This window comes from Delphinus delphis, chromosome 13 (assembly GCF_949987515.2).
Source record: "Delphinus delphis chromosome 13, mDelDel1.2, whole genome shotgun sequence".
Classification (NCBI taxonomy): Eukaryota; Metazoa; Chordata; class Mammalia; order Artiodactyla; family Delphinidae; genus Delphinus; species Delphinus delphis.
Window position 1 is genome coordinate 16344506 of NC_082695.1, and position 18291 is coordinate 16362796.

At 52.9% G+C, this 18291-nt stretch overlaps 3 protein-coding genes across 5 annotated transcripts in view; all 3 read right to left on the reverse strand.

The window, feature by feature from the left end:
* Positions 1–852, reverse strand: part of GCN1 (GCN1 activator of EIF2AK4) — a 57695-nt gene extending 56843 nt beyond the window's left edge. The window contains exon 1 of the mRNA XM_060028177.1: positions 820–852. Coding sequence (XP_059884160.1) covers positions 820–837 — 18 coding nt within the window. The 5' untranslated portion in view covers positions 838–852. The remainder of the gene's footprint in view (positions 1–819) is intronic.
* A 1151-nt stretch (positions 853–2003) lies between these two features.
* Positions 2004–6196, reverse strand: RPLP0 (ribosomal protein lateral stalk subunit P0). Its single transcript, XM_060028178.1, has 8 exons — positions 6163–6196; positions 5799–5900; positions 4659–4834; positions 4459–4546; positions 4183–4329; positions 3903–4088; positions 2907–3047; positions 2004–2239 (listed from the first exon to the last, which is right to left on the reverse strand). Exons 2-8 carry the CDS (start codon positions 5850–5852, stop codon positions 2075–2077), a joined length of 957 nt encoding a protein of 318 aa, XP_059884161.1. The 5' UTR covers positions 5853–5900; positions 6163–6196; the 3' UTR covers positions 2004–2074.
* A 2794-nt stretch (positions 6197–8990) lies between these two features.
* PXN (paxillin) overlaps positions 8991–18291 on the reverse strand; it is a 45034-nt gene continuing 35733 nt past the window's right edge. Inside the window, exons 7-15 of one of the 3 annotated variants that reach the window (XM_060028179.1) lie at positions 16340–17203; positions 14890–15165; positions 14343–14657; positions 13600–13701; positions 13171–13341; positions 12876–13049; positions 12234–12315; positions 11945–12093; positions 8991–11165 (exon numbers count right to left, since the gene is read on the reverse strand). In XM_060028179.1, the coding sequence (XP_059884162.1) occupies positions 10899–11165; positions 11945–12093; positions 12234–12315; positions 12876–13049; positions 13171–13341; positions 13600–13701; positions 14343–14657; positions 14890–15165; positions 16340–17203 (2400 nt within the window). In that variant the 3' untranslated portion in view covers positions 8991–10898. The remainder of the gene's footprint in view (positions 11166–11944; positions 12094–12233; positions 12316–12875; positions 13050–13170; positions 13342–13599; positions 13702–14342; positions 14658–14889; positions 15166–16339; positions 17204–18291) is intronic. The other 2 variants (XM_060028180.1, XM_060028181.1) reach the window with 2 other exon arrangements.

Sequence of the window (18291 nt, forward strand, 5' to 3'; positions counted from 1 at the left end):
GTAAGCCATGCTGTCCTTTAGAGACCCATTTCCTTTTCCCATAATATTGTCTTTTCACCCTAAAACACGGCTAAAAGGAGGATGGGGTGGAGGAAAAAGGTCTTCCCCAGCTCCTCCCTTAACTATGAGGCACTTCACAGGTAATAACACTCAAGGTGACAAGACTCTTCCTGAATTGTGACAGTTCTTTTATCTAACGCTGCACCTAATAACAACCATCAACATGGAGTCCTACTTTCTTTCACTGACTCCTCACAACAACCCTACACGACAGGTACTAGTTTAGCCCCATTTTATGTATGAAAAGACTGAGAATTGGCAGGGTTAAGAAACTTGCCCAGCGTCTCAGAGAAACTGAAACTGACCAAGACTCCAACTCAGATCTGTATGAATCCAAAGAATATGCTATAAATCCCTGCACATAGTAGGTGCTTGAGAAATATTTGCTGAACACAAAGTTTAAGAGGGAGTTGGCGTTGGCCGGGGCTCACTGCTGGCTGGAGGGCTTCGGAGAAATGGAGCAGAGACTCCTTGAAAGAGGAACTTCGGCAACTCCGGAACCGGGGAGGGCCCGACGGGTTCCAGTCGCCGAGGCCGGAGTCCCTGATTCCTCGAGCCCGCGGCCGGTCCGCGCCACCCGGGCCGGGAGCCGGGACGAAGCCGGGTCCGGGAGGGACCGGCCCAAAGCGGCCCCCGGACCGCGCCCTCCGCAGCCGCCGGCCCCCGGCCCCCTACGCCAGCGGCACTAGCGGTCCTGCCCGACCGCCGCCGTCCGCGCCCCGTCGCTGGCCGCGCTGGCCTCGCAGCCGCCCGCCTCACCTGCGTGTCCGCCGCCATCCTGCCGGCGCTGACTCCGGAACCGCTTCCGGAGCGCTTCCGGGTCACAGCGCGGGCCCACACCGCAGAGCGAGGCCGGGATAGTGTTGGGGCCCGGGGCCTGGCGCCCCCGGGCGGGATGGCGGCCGCGGCAGCCTGGGCTTCGAGGCGGGAAACTGGACTGGGTACCGGGGTGAGCGCCGGGGACTATCAAGGCCTCCTCCCCAGGGCCTTTCTCAGCCCGGCCTCGTGGGAGACGGGGGTCCCTGAGGGTTTGTAATGCGTCGCGACCGCCCTGCAGACATCGACCCACGAGTGCGCAGGTCCGGCCCAGACACCCCCGTGTGAGCCTCTCCTGCGTGAAGACCATTTTACAGAAGTGTGTCCTAGATGCTTCCTAGAGGAGTTCCCTTGATAACAGGAACTGAGCTCGCTAAAAGGCAGGCAGCCAACTCGTGTTTTATCCTATTAAGAGTTTGTACCCCAGCGGTGGACAATGTGAGGGTTTAAAAACAGGGGTATACCTGGCAGTCAGGGGAGGACTCTGGAGCTGAGAGAAAAGCCTGCCCGGGGACAGCTCCTTAAGACAAGGTCACAGGGTGGGAGGCTGCAGGTAGTGGGCCTCATGGTCCAGAGTTGCTTAAGTTTTATTCAGCATGCAGACCTGCCAACTCTGTAACTAGTTCAAATACGGTCTGCACAGCTCAGTTGTCGTCCCTGTTAGCAACGGCTTTCAAAACTTTTGAGTCCTGGTTACAACTAGCACATTACTGGGTGACCCAGTGCAAATCGATAAGTGAAACCTAAGATTCACAACACCTACAGCATCAGCTGTTCTATCTCCTTAAATAACGGCCACCACTAAACTCATCATTAATCACATCACCACCCAGTTTGAAAAACTCTGGCAGCACTCATCCAGTGCTTATCTCAATATGACACCTACTCAAAGTATCTTGGAGTGACCCAGGATAGTGGCCTGATGGTCATGGGATCAATTCCATTTAATAAGAATTCAGTTAAAGCTGGGTCCACAAAAAGTACAGGATGCTAGGAGAGCAGTCCTTCACTTACAAAGAGGACACCAAATGTCAACTCCAAATAAAGCTCTATGATTTTACCATGGCTTCAGTTTCTAGCACACAGAACTATAACCTCAAAATGCACAAAATGAAAAATCCAGAGACTTTTAAGAGAAGTAAGCCTTTATTTCCTTGTTTCACAAATAAAGCCGGCTGAGTTGGCTGCTTTTTGGTGATTAGTCAAAGAGACCAAATCCCATGTCCTCATCCGACTCCTCCGACTCTTCCTTTGCTTCAACCTTGGCTGGGGCTGCGGCAGCAGCAGCAGGAGCAGCAGTGCTGGCAGCTGCCACAGGGGCAGCAGCCACAAATGCAGATGGATCAGCCAAGAAGGCCTTGACCTAAAGCAAGGGGAAAAGTTCATGGTCAAAATAGTCCGTCTACACCCCCTACTACCCACAACCCTTCAGCCTCTGCAGAGCTCAAAAGTTTTAAGGACCAATTTCCGTATCAGTGAAATCTTATTCTCGAAGTGACCAGACAGGACAGCTTGGGTATAGCCTGGTGATCTTAGGCCCAGCTCTTACCTGTTAACTAAGCCCCCTTTAAGTCTCTTGTAATTTCTAAAGTCGCGAACACGCCTCCCCTGCCTCCCAACCTCAAGTATACAGTTGGCCCTCTGTATCCAGAGGTTTCACATTCACAGATTGAACCAACTGCTGATCAAAAAAAGGAAAAAATTTCCGAAAAGCAAAACCTGAATTTTCTGCACGGGGGCAGTTATTTACATTGTATTTACAACCATTTACATAGCATTCACATTGTATTAGGTATTGTAAGTAACCTAGAAATATTATTTAACATAACACCATTTTATACAAGGGACTTGAGCACCCATGGATTTGGTGTCCGTGGGGAGCCCTGGAACGAGTCCCCCTAGGGTTTCTATACTCTTAAAAATGTATCTGCTACATAAAACACTATTATAAAAACACTAACGGGCAGCTATTTATCCTCCTGCTAATAACTGTCAGGTCTGCTGTGGTCCTGGTGGATTTTTTTTTATACCTTTTCAGCAAGTGGGAAGGTGTAATCAGTCTCCACAGACAAAGCCAGGACCCGCTTGTACCCACTGATGATAGAATGGGGTACAGATGCAACAGTTGGGTAACCAATCTGCAGACATATGCTGGCAACATTGCGGACACCCTGTGGAAGGAAGGAAAAAAAAAAGAAAAAAAATCACACTTCAGGTGTGATGTCTTTGCTGTTGAGTCCAAGCAAAGCTCGACAGCAAACAAGACTTGCTAGATTAGTATATTAGTCTCACGCAGGACAATTCACCTCACACCAAATGCTTCTGGCAGGGAAATTCAGACCCAATAATTTATAAATGCTTCTTGCTGTTATTCTCAACATGGGCGTTCCCTATACCATGATGGTGGCATTTACGTCAAAACCCACCATCTCGTGAAAATATAAACTATTAACATAACCATTGCATTCCAAGAGAGAAAAACATTAAATTAGTTCCAGATGTGAATTTCATTCACTAGTGAGATTTCCAAAAGTAACTGGAGTTAAGAGTATGTATAATTGCAATGTTCCGTTCATCCAATAAAAAAGGAATTATATCTCCTACCACCTTATTTGTTAACTAGAGGATATATTAGTGGCAAAAACTAAGCAATAACAGTCCCTGAAAGAGTCCATCTTCCCAAGACAGGGTACTTGGCAACACTGATGTATTAACTATCTCATCTTCTCATTCCTCTTTTGACTCACTGACACTACTCAAAATCTCACATCTTACTGCACACCCTAGAATAACAGCCCTTACCATGTGCCCAGCACTGTTCTAAGGCTTTACATTCATAAATTCATTAGATCCTTCAACAATCTTATATTGTTATTGCCATTTACAGACAAGGAAACTGAGGTACAGATTAAACAACCGTCCCTGGTTATTACACTGCTAGTCAGCTGCATGGCCAGGATTCAGTCTGAAGCTAGACACGCTCTCAACTATTAATGCAAGAAGAGCCTGGAATGGACAGCGTGTACCTCCAGGAAGCGAGAATGCAGAGTTTCCTCTGTGATGTCAAGTACTTCAGGGTTATAGATGCTGCCACTGTCAAACACCTGCTGGATGACCAGCCCAAAGGAGAAGGGGGAGATGTTCAGCATGTTCAGCAACGTGGCTTCACTGGCTCCCACTTTGTCTCCAGTCTTAATCAGCTGCACATCACTCTGAAGAACAAGGGAGCTGGCAGTTAACACCTGGACATCCAGCAGGTTGGCAGCAACCGAGCCTGGCTAGCACTGGCAAGCCAGGTCCACTCACCAGGATTTCGATGGTGCCCCTGGAGATTTTAGTGGTGATGCCTAAAGCCTGGAAGAAGGAGGTCTTCTCAGGCCCCAGACCAGTGTTCTGGGCAGGCACAGTGACTTCGCATGGGGCTATGGCACCAGCACGGGCGGCAGCTGGCACCTGAACAAAAAAATGAGAAACAGTAAGAAGTCTTCTCTCCACAGACACAACCTGAGAACGGTCAGTTTTGTTGCTTTTAAGGAGCCGAAATTAATAAGGTCTCTCCAACCAACCTGATTCTCCCCTTACCTTATTGGCCAGCAGCATGTCCCTGATCTCAGTGAGGTCCTCCTTGGTGAACACAAAGCCCACGTTCCCCCGGATGTGAGGCAACAGTCTGCAAAGAGAAGTTTATGGGAGACAGTCACTTTTCAGTACCGTTCTTCTCCAGGAAAAGGGAGGAGGACACTGAGAAGGGCGGATAAAGATGCCCAGGAGGATGAACTGACTTCTCCAAAGCTGGGTTGTTTTCCAGATGCCCTCGGATGGCCTTGCGCATCATTGTATTTTTGCCCATCAGTACCACGGCCTTCCCTCGGAGAGACATGCGGATCTGCTGCATCTGCTTGGAGCCCACATTGTCTGCTCCCACAATGAAGCATTTCGGATAATCATCCAGAAGTTGCTACAGAAACAAGCCACAAACAAGCAACGTTTCACAGGACAAAAGAGGGAAGAGATTAATAGAAACCAAATCCCACAATAACTGCTTTCCATCTCACTCCCTTTCTTCTATGCTTTTGAAATGTCTCAAAGACTGGGACAATTCCTTTTACTGCCAGCTGCCCGAGTTAAAACGCTACATTTTCAAAGATTTGCTTGCTGAGTATGAATGGTAAAAATTATGTTTCTACATTCAATCAAAAAATTTTGCGTGTAACTTTCATTTTTAATTTTTCCCAACCATGAAGCATGTTTGTTTCACCAAATCAGCTGCATTAATACAAAAAAAATACTTTTCCAAGTAAGATTAGATTTAAATTACTCAAAATACAACATAAAGCAAATACAGTAAAATATTGCTTATAGGACCTAAGTTGCGGGTATATGATTTTACAATTCTTTTAAGTTTTTTGTGAGTCTGAAACCCTGAATGAATGGGGAAGAATACAATGGACTAAACTCTACAATGCATCCTAATGCCTGAAGAGCAGCATGGTTAGCATTTCTAGGCAGGGGAAGACCCAACTCAAGGCCATCCAAGAGAAAGCATTCACTTAAAGTTTAGTTTCTTGACTAATAGGACCTGAATATGCAACAACTTGACTTTATAATGAGTCACTCATTGCCTCACACCTTCCCAAACAAGGAGGCAGGGGAGTAAAAGTACGATGAGCGCTGTTTGGAAGCCGACAGACCTGGGCGTTAATGCTGTTACCCTAGGAGCCACTTAACGTGCCTGAGCCTATTTACCTGCAACAAAGGGAGGAGAAAGGGCGCGCATCTCGGGAAACTGGGAAGATTAAATGAGATTTGCCTAAAACGACCTAATGTGGTAGTAGGCACTCAGCACATGGCTGCTGATTGTCTCCGTTAGTGCCCGGGGCCGAAGCAGCACGGTGGGCGGCTGGGACCCACCCCGCACTTACGATGATCTTAAGGAAGTAATTGGACTTCCAGGTCGCCCTGTCTTCCCTGGGCATCACTGCGGTGCGTCAGGGATTGCCACGCAGGGTTTAAAGACGATGTCACTGAAGAGAAAAAGGGAGCTCAAGACACCCCGACACAAGTCCCCAAGACATGGCGGGCTCCAAGCCCAAGGCACATGTGGAGCAGACCACGCGCGGGCGCCCGCCGCCCCGGCCCGGCCCGGGGCTGCATTTGCCGCCGCCGCGGCCCAGACCAAACAGGCCCAGACCCTGCAGTCCCGAAGCGTCCCCCCCAAAAGAACCCCCGAAGAACCGCAGCCTCCCCGCCGCCAGTCCCGGGCGAGACTGCAGGTCACGAACGAACCTCACTCCAGGACGCCTGACAAGAGAAAGGCCTCGCGCCGGCTTGCATATTTTATAGGTGAACGAAGCAGCCAATTAGAAGCTGCGGACAGCGCCCCCATCTATTGGCTGGGGTCAACGTCTGTCTGGAGGAGCCGGATTGATACAGACAACCATTGGATGATATCGGTGCCATTCCATCCAACAGGAAGCTTCCTTTAAACGAGGTAGTTAAAGGAGGGCACTGCTGTGTGTTGGAGGACCTTTCTCAGAGTTGCTTCCCTCTGCTGGGCTGGAGCCGCTCTCGTGTAGGCGCTAGAGTTTGCGAGCTGAGTCCACGTTTCTTCCGGTCAAGTCGCAACTAAAGAGTATGACGTGGAGCTGAGAAATAATTGCTCATGAAAAAAAAAAAAGGAAAAAAAAATTGCTCATGGTTTAGAAACAGAATGGTCTCTTGTCTCCTCTGCAGTTTGTTCTTCTCCCTATCGAAACAAAGGAATCCTTTAAAACCTAAGTCGGATCATTTCCTCATCTGCTCAGAACTGTTTAAAGGCTCCCCATTTTCCCCTCGGTAAAAAGCCTAAAACTTAAATAGCCTGCAAGGCTCTACATGATCTGTTCCCCACCTCCACACCTATAATCTAATCTCCGATTTGCTTACTGATTCATTTCCTTCCAGCCGGATGATGTTGCACTAGCTATTACCTCTTCCCGGAAGCCTTCTTGCCGATATCCACACCTCCATCGAGTCTTCGCTCAAATATCACCTGCTGGAGGCCTACCCTGATTGCCCTATTCAAAATTACCCCATAACCACTCCCACTCCCCCCCTTCCTCTGTTCTTTTTGGCAGCACTTACACCTTGTAACACAGTATATAATTTATTTGTTCCATTGTTGTTTGTCTCTCTCCAGATATTTTTGCCTTGTGCCTGGCACATAGTGAGCTTATAATAAATATTTTTTGAATAAATGGATGCAGGGTTTGCAGACAGATAACCTTGGATTCATATCCTTGTTCTGCCACTTGCTAGCTGTGTCATCTTAGGAAGTGATTTCACCTTGCTGACCCTCTGTTTCCCTTTCCTTATCGGTAAAATGGGGATAATAGTATTCACATTCTAGAGCGATATGTCTTAAGACAACACAGTTCCTGGAATATAGGAGGAAATCACTAGATGTCAACTTATTTTATTACACCTTCATTCAACACTTATTTGAACAATTGTGCTACATCAGTAAATATCTTTTGGGACTTCCCTGGTGGCACAGTGGATAAGACTCCATGCTCCCAATGTGGGGGGCCCGGGTTCAATCTCTGGTCAGGGGACGAGATCCCACACACATGCCACAACTAAGGAGCCCTGGAGACACAACTAAGGAGCCCACCTGCCACAACTAAGACCCAGCGCAACCAAATAAATAGAATAAAATAAATATGTTTTTAATGAATGAGCTTAGATCCTAGGTCGGAAGTGGGGAGGGGTTCTCCTTATCTCCACCCTTTTCACTTGACCAAGTTAGAAACCTTGGTATGTTGTTTTCAAGCCTCCTGGTGCCTCTGATGATGAGCCTGTATAGAGAACTGCTGGAATCCATTACTGCTAAGATCTCTTTTTAGTGACAATGTATTGATATAACTGCATGCTCAGCATTGTGCTAAGTACTTTGTGCACATTACCACTGTTAATCTTTGCAACAATCCCCCAAGGAGGTACAGTATTAGTATTTCACTTTTATTGATAAGAAAATTCACAGAGGTTAAATAATACACCCAAGTCCATCAGCTGATAAGTGGTGGCTTCAGAACCGAAATCTGGGAGCAAGTTCAAAGCCCATGGGCCTCACTATGCTATACAGTCCCTTCCAAACCTTAAGGCTGTTTCCCTCCAAATGCACTTTTCCAAGTATATACGTTTTCACATAGTAACTTCCCAAGGACATCCTGGCTCTAATGATATAAATATAAATATGTCTCTAATTATAGTACATCAATATAATGGAATACCATGAAGCCATTAAAAATGATGCACATATTTATTTATTGACATGGTTAAATACAAAGTATAATTGAGTGAAAAAACAAATTACAATGAAGTGTACTGTGTTCATTTATAGAAATAAATCCAACATGGGCTGGAAATATTATCTTTGGGTGAGGGGTGAAGGTGATTTTCACTTCTGAGCTTACTGTGAAAGGGTCAGGGTTCAGACTAGAAGTCAACAAGCAGCTTTTGGAGGACCATTCCAAACAACAGGAAAACTATGAAGTTACAAAGCTGTCCAGGAAGCTCTCAAGGGCCCAGGACTGGAGTTCTGGCTCTGACAAGAGCGAGGGAGCATGCAAATACAGACATGACCACCAGGGGGAAGTCGAGAACCATCCTCAACTGTAAGTGAAGCCACTTTCAACTGGAAGGTTTTACACCCGAGGTGTGGTGCCGGAACGTGGGAGTGGTGGTGTCTGGTCAATGTAGGAACACAGACAGAGACAAGCCCTGGGTTCACACCCTGTCTCTGTGCTCATTCACAGGATACCTTGTGCATGTCGGTTCTATCTGAACCTCTTTCCCCATCCATGAGTGTAAGGCCACCCCGAGGCCCATGTAAGGATGCCCTTGGCGAATCCATGGCAAATTGCAGTGGGCAGGGCCTGACCCATGCAGGAAGCCAGGAGGACCACAAGTGCCCTGTGGGACAGGGATCCCATCCCCAGGGCTTTGGCCTCAAGTGAGTGAACTTCAATGATTTACCCCCAAACTGTGGTCCTTGTGAGCCTGGGGAGGGTTTGGTATCTTTTCTGGGACTAAGCTGTTAATCCCAGACCACAGAGAAACGGCACTAGCACAGGTGAAAATAATGGCAAACTTTATTGGCATAAATCACAGGAATTGAAATGGGGAAAAGCCAGGTTATAAGTTTACAGAGAAAAAAAATTAAAATCAAATCATCAAATAACCATTGACCCAGAGGGTGGACCTCTGAAACCCCAGGTCCTCTAGGGGAGGGGTCACTGTAAACAGAGCAATAAGGCCTGTGGGTAGACGTGGAGACATCAGACCCGTGGCGGGGCCTGGCTGACCTCCCCAGACCCGGGCTGCTCTCAGCCCTGCCACCAAGGAGGGACCCTCTTCCCTCCCTGGGAAGCCTCCTTGAGAGGCTCAGCACACCCAGCCTCTGCTAGGAGGCTAGCGAAGTGGTCTGGCTCTTCCTCACTTTAGACCACACTGGGACCCCGTTCCACTAACCCAGAACCCCAGCCCTACCTATCTCATCCTTGGGGGAGAACACTCTGGGGGCTTCCTGTTGCTTCAGCGAGATCTTGTCCTTTTGCCGAGAATCCTAGCAGGCCCCCAGCCAACGACCTGGGCTCTTTTCCCCAGGACACCAGTCTCCAGGGAGGGCAGGAAATTTGGGGAAGGGATGCACCCAGTGGAATCAACAAGACTAATGGTCAAAATCAGACACCAGCTTTCCTGAGGAGGCAGAAGAGCCCCAGAGAAGCAGTGAGAAGGCCGAGAATGTTCTCTTTGTTGCCAGAAAGTTCACAGGGGAGTGGACACTCCTAATGGCTAACTTAGGAAACAGCACCCCCAAAGTGTACTTCCCCCTTCTCCTCCCTCAGGAACAGGACGGATGAGGTTCGGAATTCTAGGCCCCAAAGGGCAAGACACCCTTAAGGCCGGTTTCAGTGAAGAGCTTGCTGGCCTGGATAGTAAGGAAGGGGTTTCAAAATACAGCAGTTTATAAAAAACAGTCCTTGTGAGCTGTGAAGTTAAAGAAGGGCAGTCACAGAGCTGCTCCCAGTTCACCTGCTTGTGCTAAGAAAAAATAAAATACAAATTGCTTCACCCCCTCCAAGCCCTCAGTACAAGGCAAACCCCATATACCAGAGCCACCGTGGCATACACAGGACAGTGGCAGTGCACACGGGGGAAAGGTACAAAAGGAGACGTCTTTAAAATCTCTTCAAAATCATTTTTGTATAGAGAAGTAAAAGCAACTCAGACGATATGAATTCAAACCTCAGTGTAGAAATCTATCAAAGTTGGTACAGTGTCCAGGCACGGGGTGAAACCCCGCCTCACACCATCCCGGGAGAAGGAGGAAGTGATTATAAAACATTATTGCTGGAGAGGCCATTCTCAGTAGAACCAGAGAAGTTACAGGGGTCGGAGGGCAGCTGCCCAGGCCTGGGGAGACTGGAAGGGCAGGAGGCGCACAAGGAATCTTCCGTGGCCCCTTGGACACTTCCGCCCTTGGATGGATGGATGGGTGGATGCTGGCATTGTCTGGAGGGAGCTGCTGTCCCCCCAATACTCTCAAAACAAGGATAATTAGGTTGTAGGGGGGGATATGGATGAAAAGAGGCCCCCATGTGACCCTGCCTGCCCTCCCCACCCCCACCCCCAGCTCCACTGCCGAAATATGAGTGAGATGGCTCCAGTGTGGGGTGCTGGACTGGCCAGGCGGGTTCGTGGGGACACAAGTGGAGCCCTCCAGCCTCTGCCTCTGGGGAGGGTGAAGAGCTGGCAGCCTGGGGGGAGCTGCAGGAGGAGGAAGGAGGCCCAGAGGCTCTGGCAGGGGGTAAGAAAAGCAGGCGGGACCCCTCAGGACCCTCTTGCCATCCTGCACCAGCCAAGGACGTGGTTCCAGTTTCAGTCGGGTTTGCCCCTTCACCCCTAAGCGAGGCCTCTGGGTCACAGTAGCAGTTGGGAGCCTGGGCCGGGAAGCGGGGCAGAGGAAGGGATGAGCGCGCCTAGCAGAAGAGCTTGACGAAGCAGTTCTGACAGTAAGGCTTGTCGTTCTGCTCCTTGAAGGTGCCCTTGTTGAGCTGCTTGAGGCAGAAGGCACAGACAAAGTGCTCCGGGTGGAACTTCTTGGCCATGGCGGTGATGCAGCGGCCCGTGATGGGCTTCTGGCAGCCGGAGCACAGCGAGCCCCGCCGCTCGTGGTAGTGCACCTCACAGTAGGGCTGCCCGTCGTGCTCGAAGAAGCTGCCGTTGACAAATGGTGTGAAGCATTCCTGGAGACAGAAGAGGGGTGGGGCGGGGGGGCAGGGGGCTCAGGCTGGGGCTGGGGGCTGAGGCAGCTCCCAGGTGATGGGCAGGTGACAGTCAGGGTGATCACACTCGAAATGATTCTCCCTTGCTGAGCATCCTCTACGTGCCAAGTGTGGGCTAAACGCTTATTGAAGTCTCCCAATGGCCTTGACTTGCCACTGCCTGAATTCAGACACGGATCTTACGCCTGGGCACTTCAGCAGGTGGCTTAATGGTGTGCCCAGAAACCCTGGTGTCGAGAAAAGGGTTCCAGGGTCAAACTCTGCATCCTAGATTCCCATTTGGAGATCCAAAGGCACGCTTAGGTATTAAAGGCTCTGAGAAGTCTGGCAATGAACAGTTTCCCGAACTTATTTGATCAGGGGACACTTACTGGATCTCTAATAACATCTGGGGGACATTACCCCCCAGAATGCAGTCTGGAAACCATTGCCCATTTCCGCTGAGGCTGCTAAATGCTTGCATTATCTCATTTCACTCTCACACACCCTTCTCCCAAACATGACCCGTCTCAGGGCTGCTGCACAGGACCACCTTGCTCTTGGTTTCTGCCAGCCTCAGTACGAGCCCTGGCCCAGGACCTACTGGACTTGAAGGAGTGTACCCCCCCCCTGCCTTCTCACCTCATTAATACCCCCAAACAGGGCCTGTAAATCGGATTCAGAAAGCACAGTGAGGTAGGCCCTTCTCTCCCCACTGCCCGCTCTCGGCCCCCTCCAGAGGAGGGCTGGGGGCCCCTTACCCGACACACAAAGCACTCAGGATGCCACAGGGTGTTAAGGGCCGAGATGTAGTTCTCCAGGATGGCTCGGGCACAGCCGCCACACTTGGGGGCGAACATGTCAAAGTAATCCTTCCGGCAGTAGGCCTTGCCGTCTTTCTCGTGGAACCCTGAGGAGGGGGGGTGTGGGGGGCAGATGAGGCCTCCAGAGGAGGAGCCACCCTGACTCCAGCCTCAGCAAGGTCTCCCACCATGCCCCCGCCTCCCCAGTGCTCCGGGCGACAGCGAGTGAGAAGGTACCGGTCAGTACCTTCAGGCCCAAAGAAGGCTCCACACTGGGCACAGAAGAAGTGCTCGGGGTGCCACGTCCGGTCAAGGGCTGTCACCACTTTCTGTGAAAGCAAAGTGTGGGACCAGAGCTGAGCGCTGCCCCACTGGACAGATCCCACAGTTGAGACCCACAGGCAAGGCCGTCCTTCCACCCTGCCCCCAGCCCCAGCAAAGGAAAGAGTATAACACTCCCAAGATGGGGGTCTCTCCCAACTGTGCTCTGAATACCACTGAGAATTCTGACTTATTGAAGGATGTGATATGTCAGGCACACTCTGTCTCCTCTAATCCTCATGTGCAGTTGAGATCATAGGTTCTATTGTGACTCCCATTTTATAAGGGAAGAAACTCAGGCTCAGAGAGGCTAGACGTTTCCCTAACATCACACAGTAGGAGAGTGAGGGAGCCCTCACTTCACTCCATTTACCTGGGCAGGGCTCCTAACCTCTGGGAGTCTCAGCAGAAGGGAATCGGGGATGAGAGGTAGCGCTGCTTAATGTGCATTAGGACGGGCCGTGCATCCGGCCTGAGTGTGAATCCCAGTTTCCAAGCTGTGTGAGCTCGGCCACGTAATGTGACCTCTCTGAGCCTCAGGTGGCACCACCTGCACCCAGGAACTCACATCCAGGATGGGCCCGTTGCAATAGTAGCAGCGTGGAGAGAAGAGGTTGTGATAGTCCTTTTCACAGTAGGGCTGTCCATCCCGCTCAAAGAAGTTCCGGGATCCGATCTCCTCCTGGCAGTGGGTGCAGACAAAGTGCTCTGGGTGCCACGTCTTCCCCATGGCGGTCACGACCTGAGGAGAGAGGCAGGATACGGTTCAGGACGCAGGTCTGCCACAAAGCACCCTCCCAGAGAAGCCAAGGTCCCGTGCCCACCTACCGCTCCCTCCCCTGCCCCACCCACCCCATCATCACCTGCCCCGCGATGGGTTTCTTGCAGGCCCCGCAGACCCCCTTGGCGACCGTGGCGACGCCCAGTTTGTTCAGGTCAGACTGCAGGCTCCCCAGCATGCTGTCAAGCTGGCTCCCAGGCTTTGGGGGCCCTCCCGGGGGAGAGCTGCTCCCTGTCTTCCCCTGGGCCATGAACTGTGGAGAGAGGGGAGAAGGCAGGTGAGGACATCTGGGCCTTGGGGGATGAGGTTCGCAGCACCAGGGGCTCTCCCCTCTCCTGGACAGATGGGCTGAAGGAGGCAGGAAGTGCAGCCCCTCCAGGGGCTTCAGAAGCCCTCAAGGTGGGAGTGGCATCTGCAAGACATTCTGGTGTCAGAGGGGCTCACGGTGGGCCTGACCGAGCCCTGGGAACACATGGCAAGCAGGACATTAAGCCCCAGCCTTGGCACTGACCCCTCCCTCGTCCTGCCCTTCAGGGCTGCTCTGGCTGCCGTTCGGAGGCCAGCCGGCCGCCCAGCACAGCTCTCCGTCCGCTCTTTGTTCCAGGCCCTGGATCTTAGACAGGGGAGGAAACAAGAATAAGAATTTCTTTTTTCTTAATTAAGGAAGAAAGAATAGGAGACCCTGTCATCGGACCATTTCACAAAAAGGACTTTAGGATGAAATGTAAGGATGGATTTTTTTTTTCCCCTACTAGCAGTACCAACGTCAGGAGAAAAAGTCTAGAGAAAAACAACCACGAGAGAGAGGCCCAGGGAGAGATGAAGAGGGAGAGAGAGGTAAGCCAACCAAAAGGTGCAGGACTTAGGGAGGGGAGGTGATGGGGCCGGAGAGCAAGGAGGCCTCGCCAGGTACTGGGTCTGGGGCTGAAGGGGGGGATAGGTTTTGGTTTTCCTTCTGGGAATGGCTTCCTCAGATGGAGCCTGGGGCAGGACCGAGGGGCGGCAGGAAGGGGCAGGCAGAGGGGAGGCCCCACGGGGAAGAAAGAGGGCGGCTGATGTCTCGGGGGTGAGAGCATGGACATCAGGTTAAGCGAGGGTCCAGGGTCAAGGCCAGGTCTCAGGAAGGACCATGGTACCATGCAGGGCTTGTGGATGGAGGAACAGAGGGGATGTGTATGTGTGCAGAGTGGGAATACCACTCGAGCATAAGGACAGGGACAGGTAGGGCTGGTGTCAGGGCCCCGGGAGGCCTGCCTGCATCGGGGGGAAGAGTGGGTCCTCATCGGTCTGGCAGCCCATGGACCTCACAGAGTGGGGCGCAGGAGTGGGCGGGGTGGGGCCCTGCACACCGTCTTCCCGTGGCCCCGCCCCAGCACTCTGGACCCCGGGGGGACCTCGAGGAAGAGCCGAGGGCCCCAGGGTGGAGGAGGTGGGCGGGCTGGGCCGGGGAGAAGAGCTGCTGGCCGAGGCGTCTTTGCGATGCTGGAGCAAAGGGCTGGGAGGAGAAGGAGAAGGCAGAACAGAGAAGGTTCTTCTCAGGGGAATGGGAGAGCCAGGAGGGAAGACAACCTGGGAGGAAGAAGAGAGGGAGAGAGATGAAGGCAACGGCGGAAGAAACATCAGCTCAGCAAGTAGGGGCTCCCTGGGGCCCTCCCACTCTGACACCAAGAGTGAGGCTGGCCTCGCAAGGCCACGGGATGCAGAACCCCCCCCGCCACATGCCAAACTTCCCCTCTGGCCGCTGCTGGGGAAGAACTGGAGGACCTCCGCCCTGGCCCAGCCCTGGGCAGCTACTCACTACCTTCTCTACCAGCTGCCCCCTAGCCCGCCTCCCACACGGCTGCACAGTGATGACGACGCCCTCGGTCAGCCAGTCCTGGGCAGAGGCCCCCGCGGCCCCCTCGGCCTCCTCCACCTCCGGCTGGATGCCCAGCCGACCCTGCAGCTCCGCGATGAGCCGCTCCTGGGACGGGGTCCTGCTCAGGGTGGCGGGGTCCAGCCGGCGACGAGGGGAGGGCTCCCGGGACATGGGGTGAGCGTGGCCAGTCTCCCGGCTCCTTCTGATCATGGAGCGGATCTGGGGGGGGGGGAGGGAAGCTGTCACAGGCCACTCTGGGCTCAGCAGATGCTGCTCAGTCCACACTCGAGAGCCCCCAGGAGGGGTGGGCAGGACCAAACCACCAGAGAAGAGCCAAGCTGAGCTAGGGTGGAGGCAGGGGGCAGAGCAGACACCCTCCAAGTCAGCCCTGACCTTGGGTAAGACACTTCACTTCCAGGGCCTCAGCTTCTCCATCCTTGAAATGGGGTAACAGTATTTTCTCAGCTGCCTTACAGGGTTATTACAAGAATTATTTGAAAGAATGTAAGTGGACATTCTTGAAAGGGCTTAAGAATTTCCCTTCTTCCCTCCCTCCCTTCCTTTTTTTAATTTGTAGTAGAAAAAATGTGGTCTTTCCTTACAGTAAATCCTTCAACCAGGTTTTTTTTTTCCTTGTTTACATTATAACCTACTTGTTTCTAGCACTTTGGTTATTATTATTTATTTTTGGCCGCGCTGCGTGTCATGCGGTATCTTAGTTTCCTGACCAGGGATCAAACCCGTGCCCCCTGCACTGGGAGCGTGCAGTCTTAACCACTGGACTGCCAGGGAAGTCCTGGTTTGGTTATATTTGTTGTTGTTTTATTTTACTTTGTTTTTGAAAAGGGCCTAACATTTTAATCAAGAAGCGAATAACAACCGTTAACGTCAGCCACGGCTTATTGGGGACCGTGTGCTATGTTCTTTCTAAGCACCTTCCAGGCATTACTTCATTTAATCCTCTGGACAGCTCTGGGGGAAATGGTCTATTACCCTCATTTTAAAGAAAACTGAGGCTGGTGCGGGCGTTGCCCAAGGTCACCCAGGGAGCAAGTGTTGGAGGCGTGGTTTGTATTCAGTTCTATCTGGTTCCCAAGCCCATGCTTTTCACCATTCCACACACATCCCATCAGGATGTCAGGGGAAGCTCATCTGAAGGAAAAAGCCTTAATCAAGCAAGAGGCAGGGTGCCACTAAGAGAAATTCCAGGGCCCAGGGAGCTCCGCTGGCCCCACAGAGCCCACTGCCCAGGGCTGGTTGTCAGGGTCTCAGGCCACGGCATCTCGGAATCGGCTGCCCAAGCAAACATGCGCAGAGTGGGAGGCTGCATGCAATTAGCCAGGCGTGGTCCACGTGGGGGCCATGCCTAGCAGCCGTGCGAGCTCACGCCTGCCTGGCCAGAGGTGGAAATCCTCTCCGTGGTGTTGGGTGTGTCCATGACCACAGCCTGTGGAAGTTCTGGCCGTTCCCTCCTGGCCTCTGCAGCGGCTTCGGTGGTGCCCTCTGGCCTCCTGGGGGTCTCGGGTCTCTGGGCTCGCCTGACCAGGCTGCCCCCCGTGGCCGTCTCTCCACCTAACTGCTCCTCCTCAACTGGGGCATGGCATCTGCTCTCTGGCTCCCCTGGCTCTGGCCTTGCCCTCTCCTTCTGCTGTCCACGTGCCTTCGTGAGACTCCAGGTATCCGGTAAGATAGCCTGACGGTCCACGGCCATGGCAGCTGGCTCGATTACTTCCTGGAAGCTGGGCGTAGCTCCCCGGGGGCACTCAGGCCTAAGCGCCTCCAGAGCCCATGGCCACTCCCATGTGGCAGCCACAGCCTCTCCTGGGCACAAAGGGTTGGCTGACAGCACTTGGGGTTCCCCAGCCTCCTGGGAACCTGTGCACCCAGCGTGGGGTAGAGTGTGGCCGGGAGGCACCCTGGAGAGCTCACTCACCAGGCTCGCGTTTGGTGGGTCCCTCCAAACACGAGCCTGGCTCTCTGCACCCGGTGGCCCCAGAGAACTCTCCGTGGAGGGAGACCTTGAGTTGGGAGTGTCAGGCATCTCCCCAAGGCCAGTCAAATCAAGCCAGCTGGGGGTCACATTGCCCTCAGGGCAGAGGACCTCCAGGGTGTGGCCGTGGCCTCGAGGGGAGGGTTTCCTAGGGGGTGGCAGAAATACATAGGGCCCAGGAGGAGGAGGAGAAAGTATGTGGTGTGGGGATGGAGCTGAGCTGGGCAGCAGCCTTGGGGAGCTCAAGGCCACAGCAGAGGAGCTGGTCTAGAGGAGAAAGACAAAAGACAGAGGGGAGAGGAGAGACAGTTGGGAGAGATGAGGAAGGAAGCCCACTGCAAGGGGCAGGCTGGGCCTCAGGGCTCTGAGAGTCCCCGTCTACACTGACAAGACAGTCTACACTGACAAGACCAAGGTGGTGGCGAAGCTGAGGCATGAGGACTGGCCCTGGAAGAAGACCCAGCCCCCAGAAAGGTTTTCCTGGGCTTCATATCCCTGGCTCCCATCAAACCCAGGCGCAGAAAGCAGCCTCTGAGCCATGCCTGTCAGGCACTGCCCCCCCGCCAACCCCAAGTACAGACGAGGGAGAAAAAGCTAAGGTGAGGTGGGTCTCGGGGAGGTCAGCCCAGGCACCAATCAAGGGACAGACAGCCACAGGCAGGTCTCAGCTCTGTCTCTCCCAGACAATCCCAGCTCTCCTACATCCCCCGAGACCTTGCTCCAGGGGCACAGTGAGAACCAGCGCAGCTTCCCAAGGGATCTCAGAAAAGCAGCACAGCCTAAAGGGTGCTGGGGCAGGGCTCCCTCGGGCCAACTCCTGAGTCCAGTGTACTTGCTCCTGACGGTGGCCACTCAGAACCACTGGCACATGAGGGCCACAAGCCCAGGCCGCACCCATCCCCCCCGCCCCGAGAAACCACAGCCGAAGGGAGGCTTGGAGGCACCAATGGGGCCAAGAGCCGGCTCCCCTCCTCCGATTCCCTAAGTCATGCCCCCGTGGAAGGGTGGAGTCAGCAACTGTTGGCGAGTTCAGTCCCCATCAGTCCCCATCAAAGCACTGCATCCTCTAAATAAAACATCTCGGGTCTGGCAGGCCCGGGGAGGAGATGGGGCGCCTCATGCAGGACTGGCCCAGTAGCCTGACGGGTAAGGTTTCCCAGAGAGAACTTGTGGGGACTCAGAGGCCCGTGGAGGATGGAAGGCGGATGGCAAAAGAGGCCTGTGGATTCAGGAGCCAGAGGCAGAAAGAAAGGATGTGTTGAGGACAGCCAGCCAGCGTGGGAGATGGGGCTCCAGGGCAAATGACCTCTCGGAACAGGATCCCACAAGGCCCAGCAGAGCACCCCCTCCCCTAC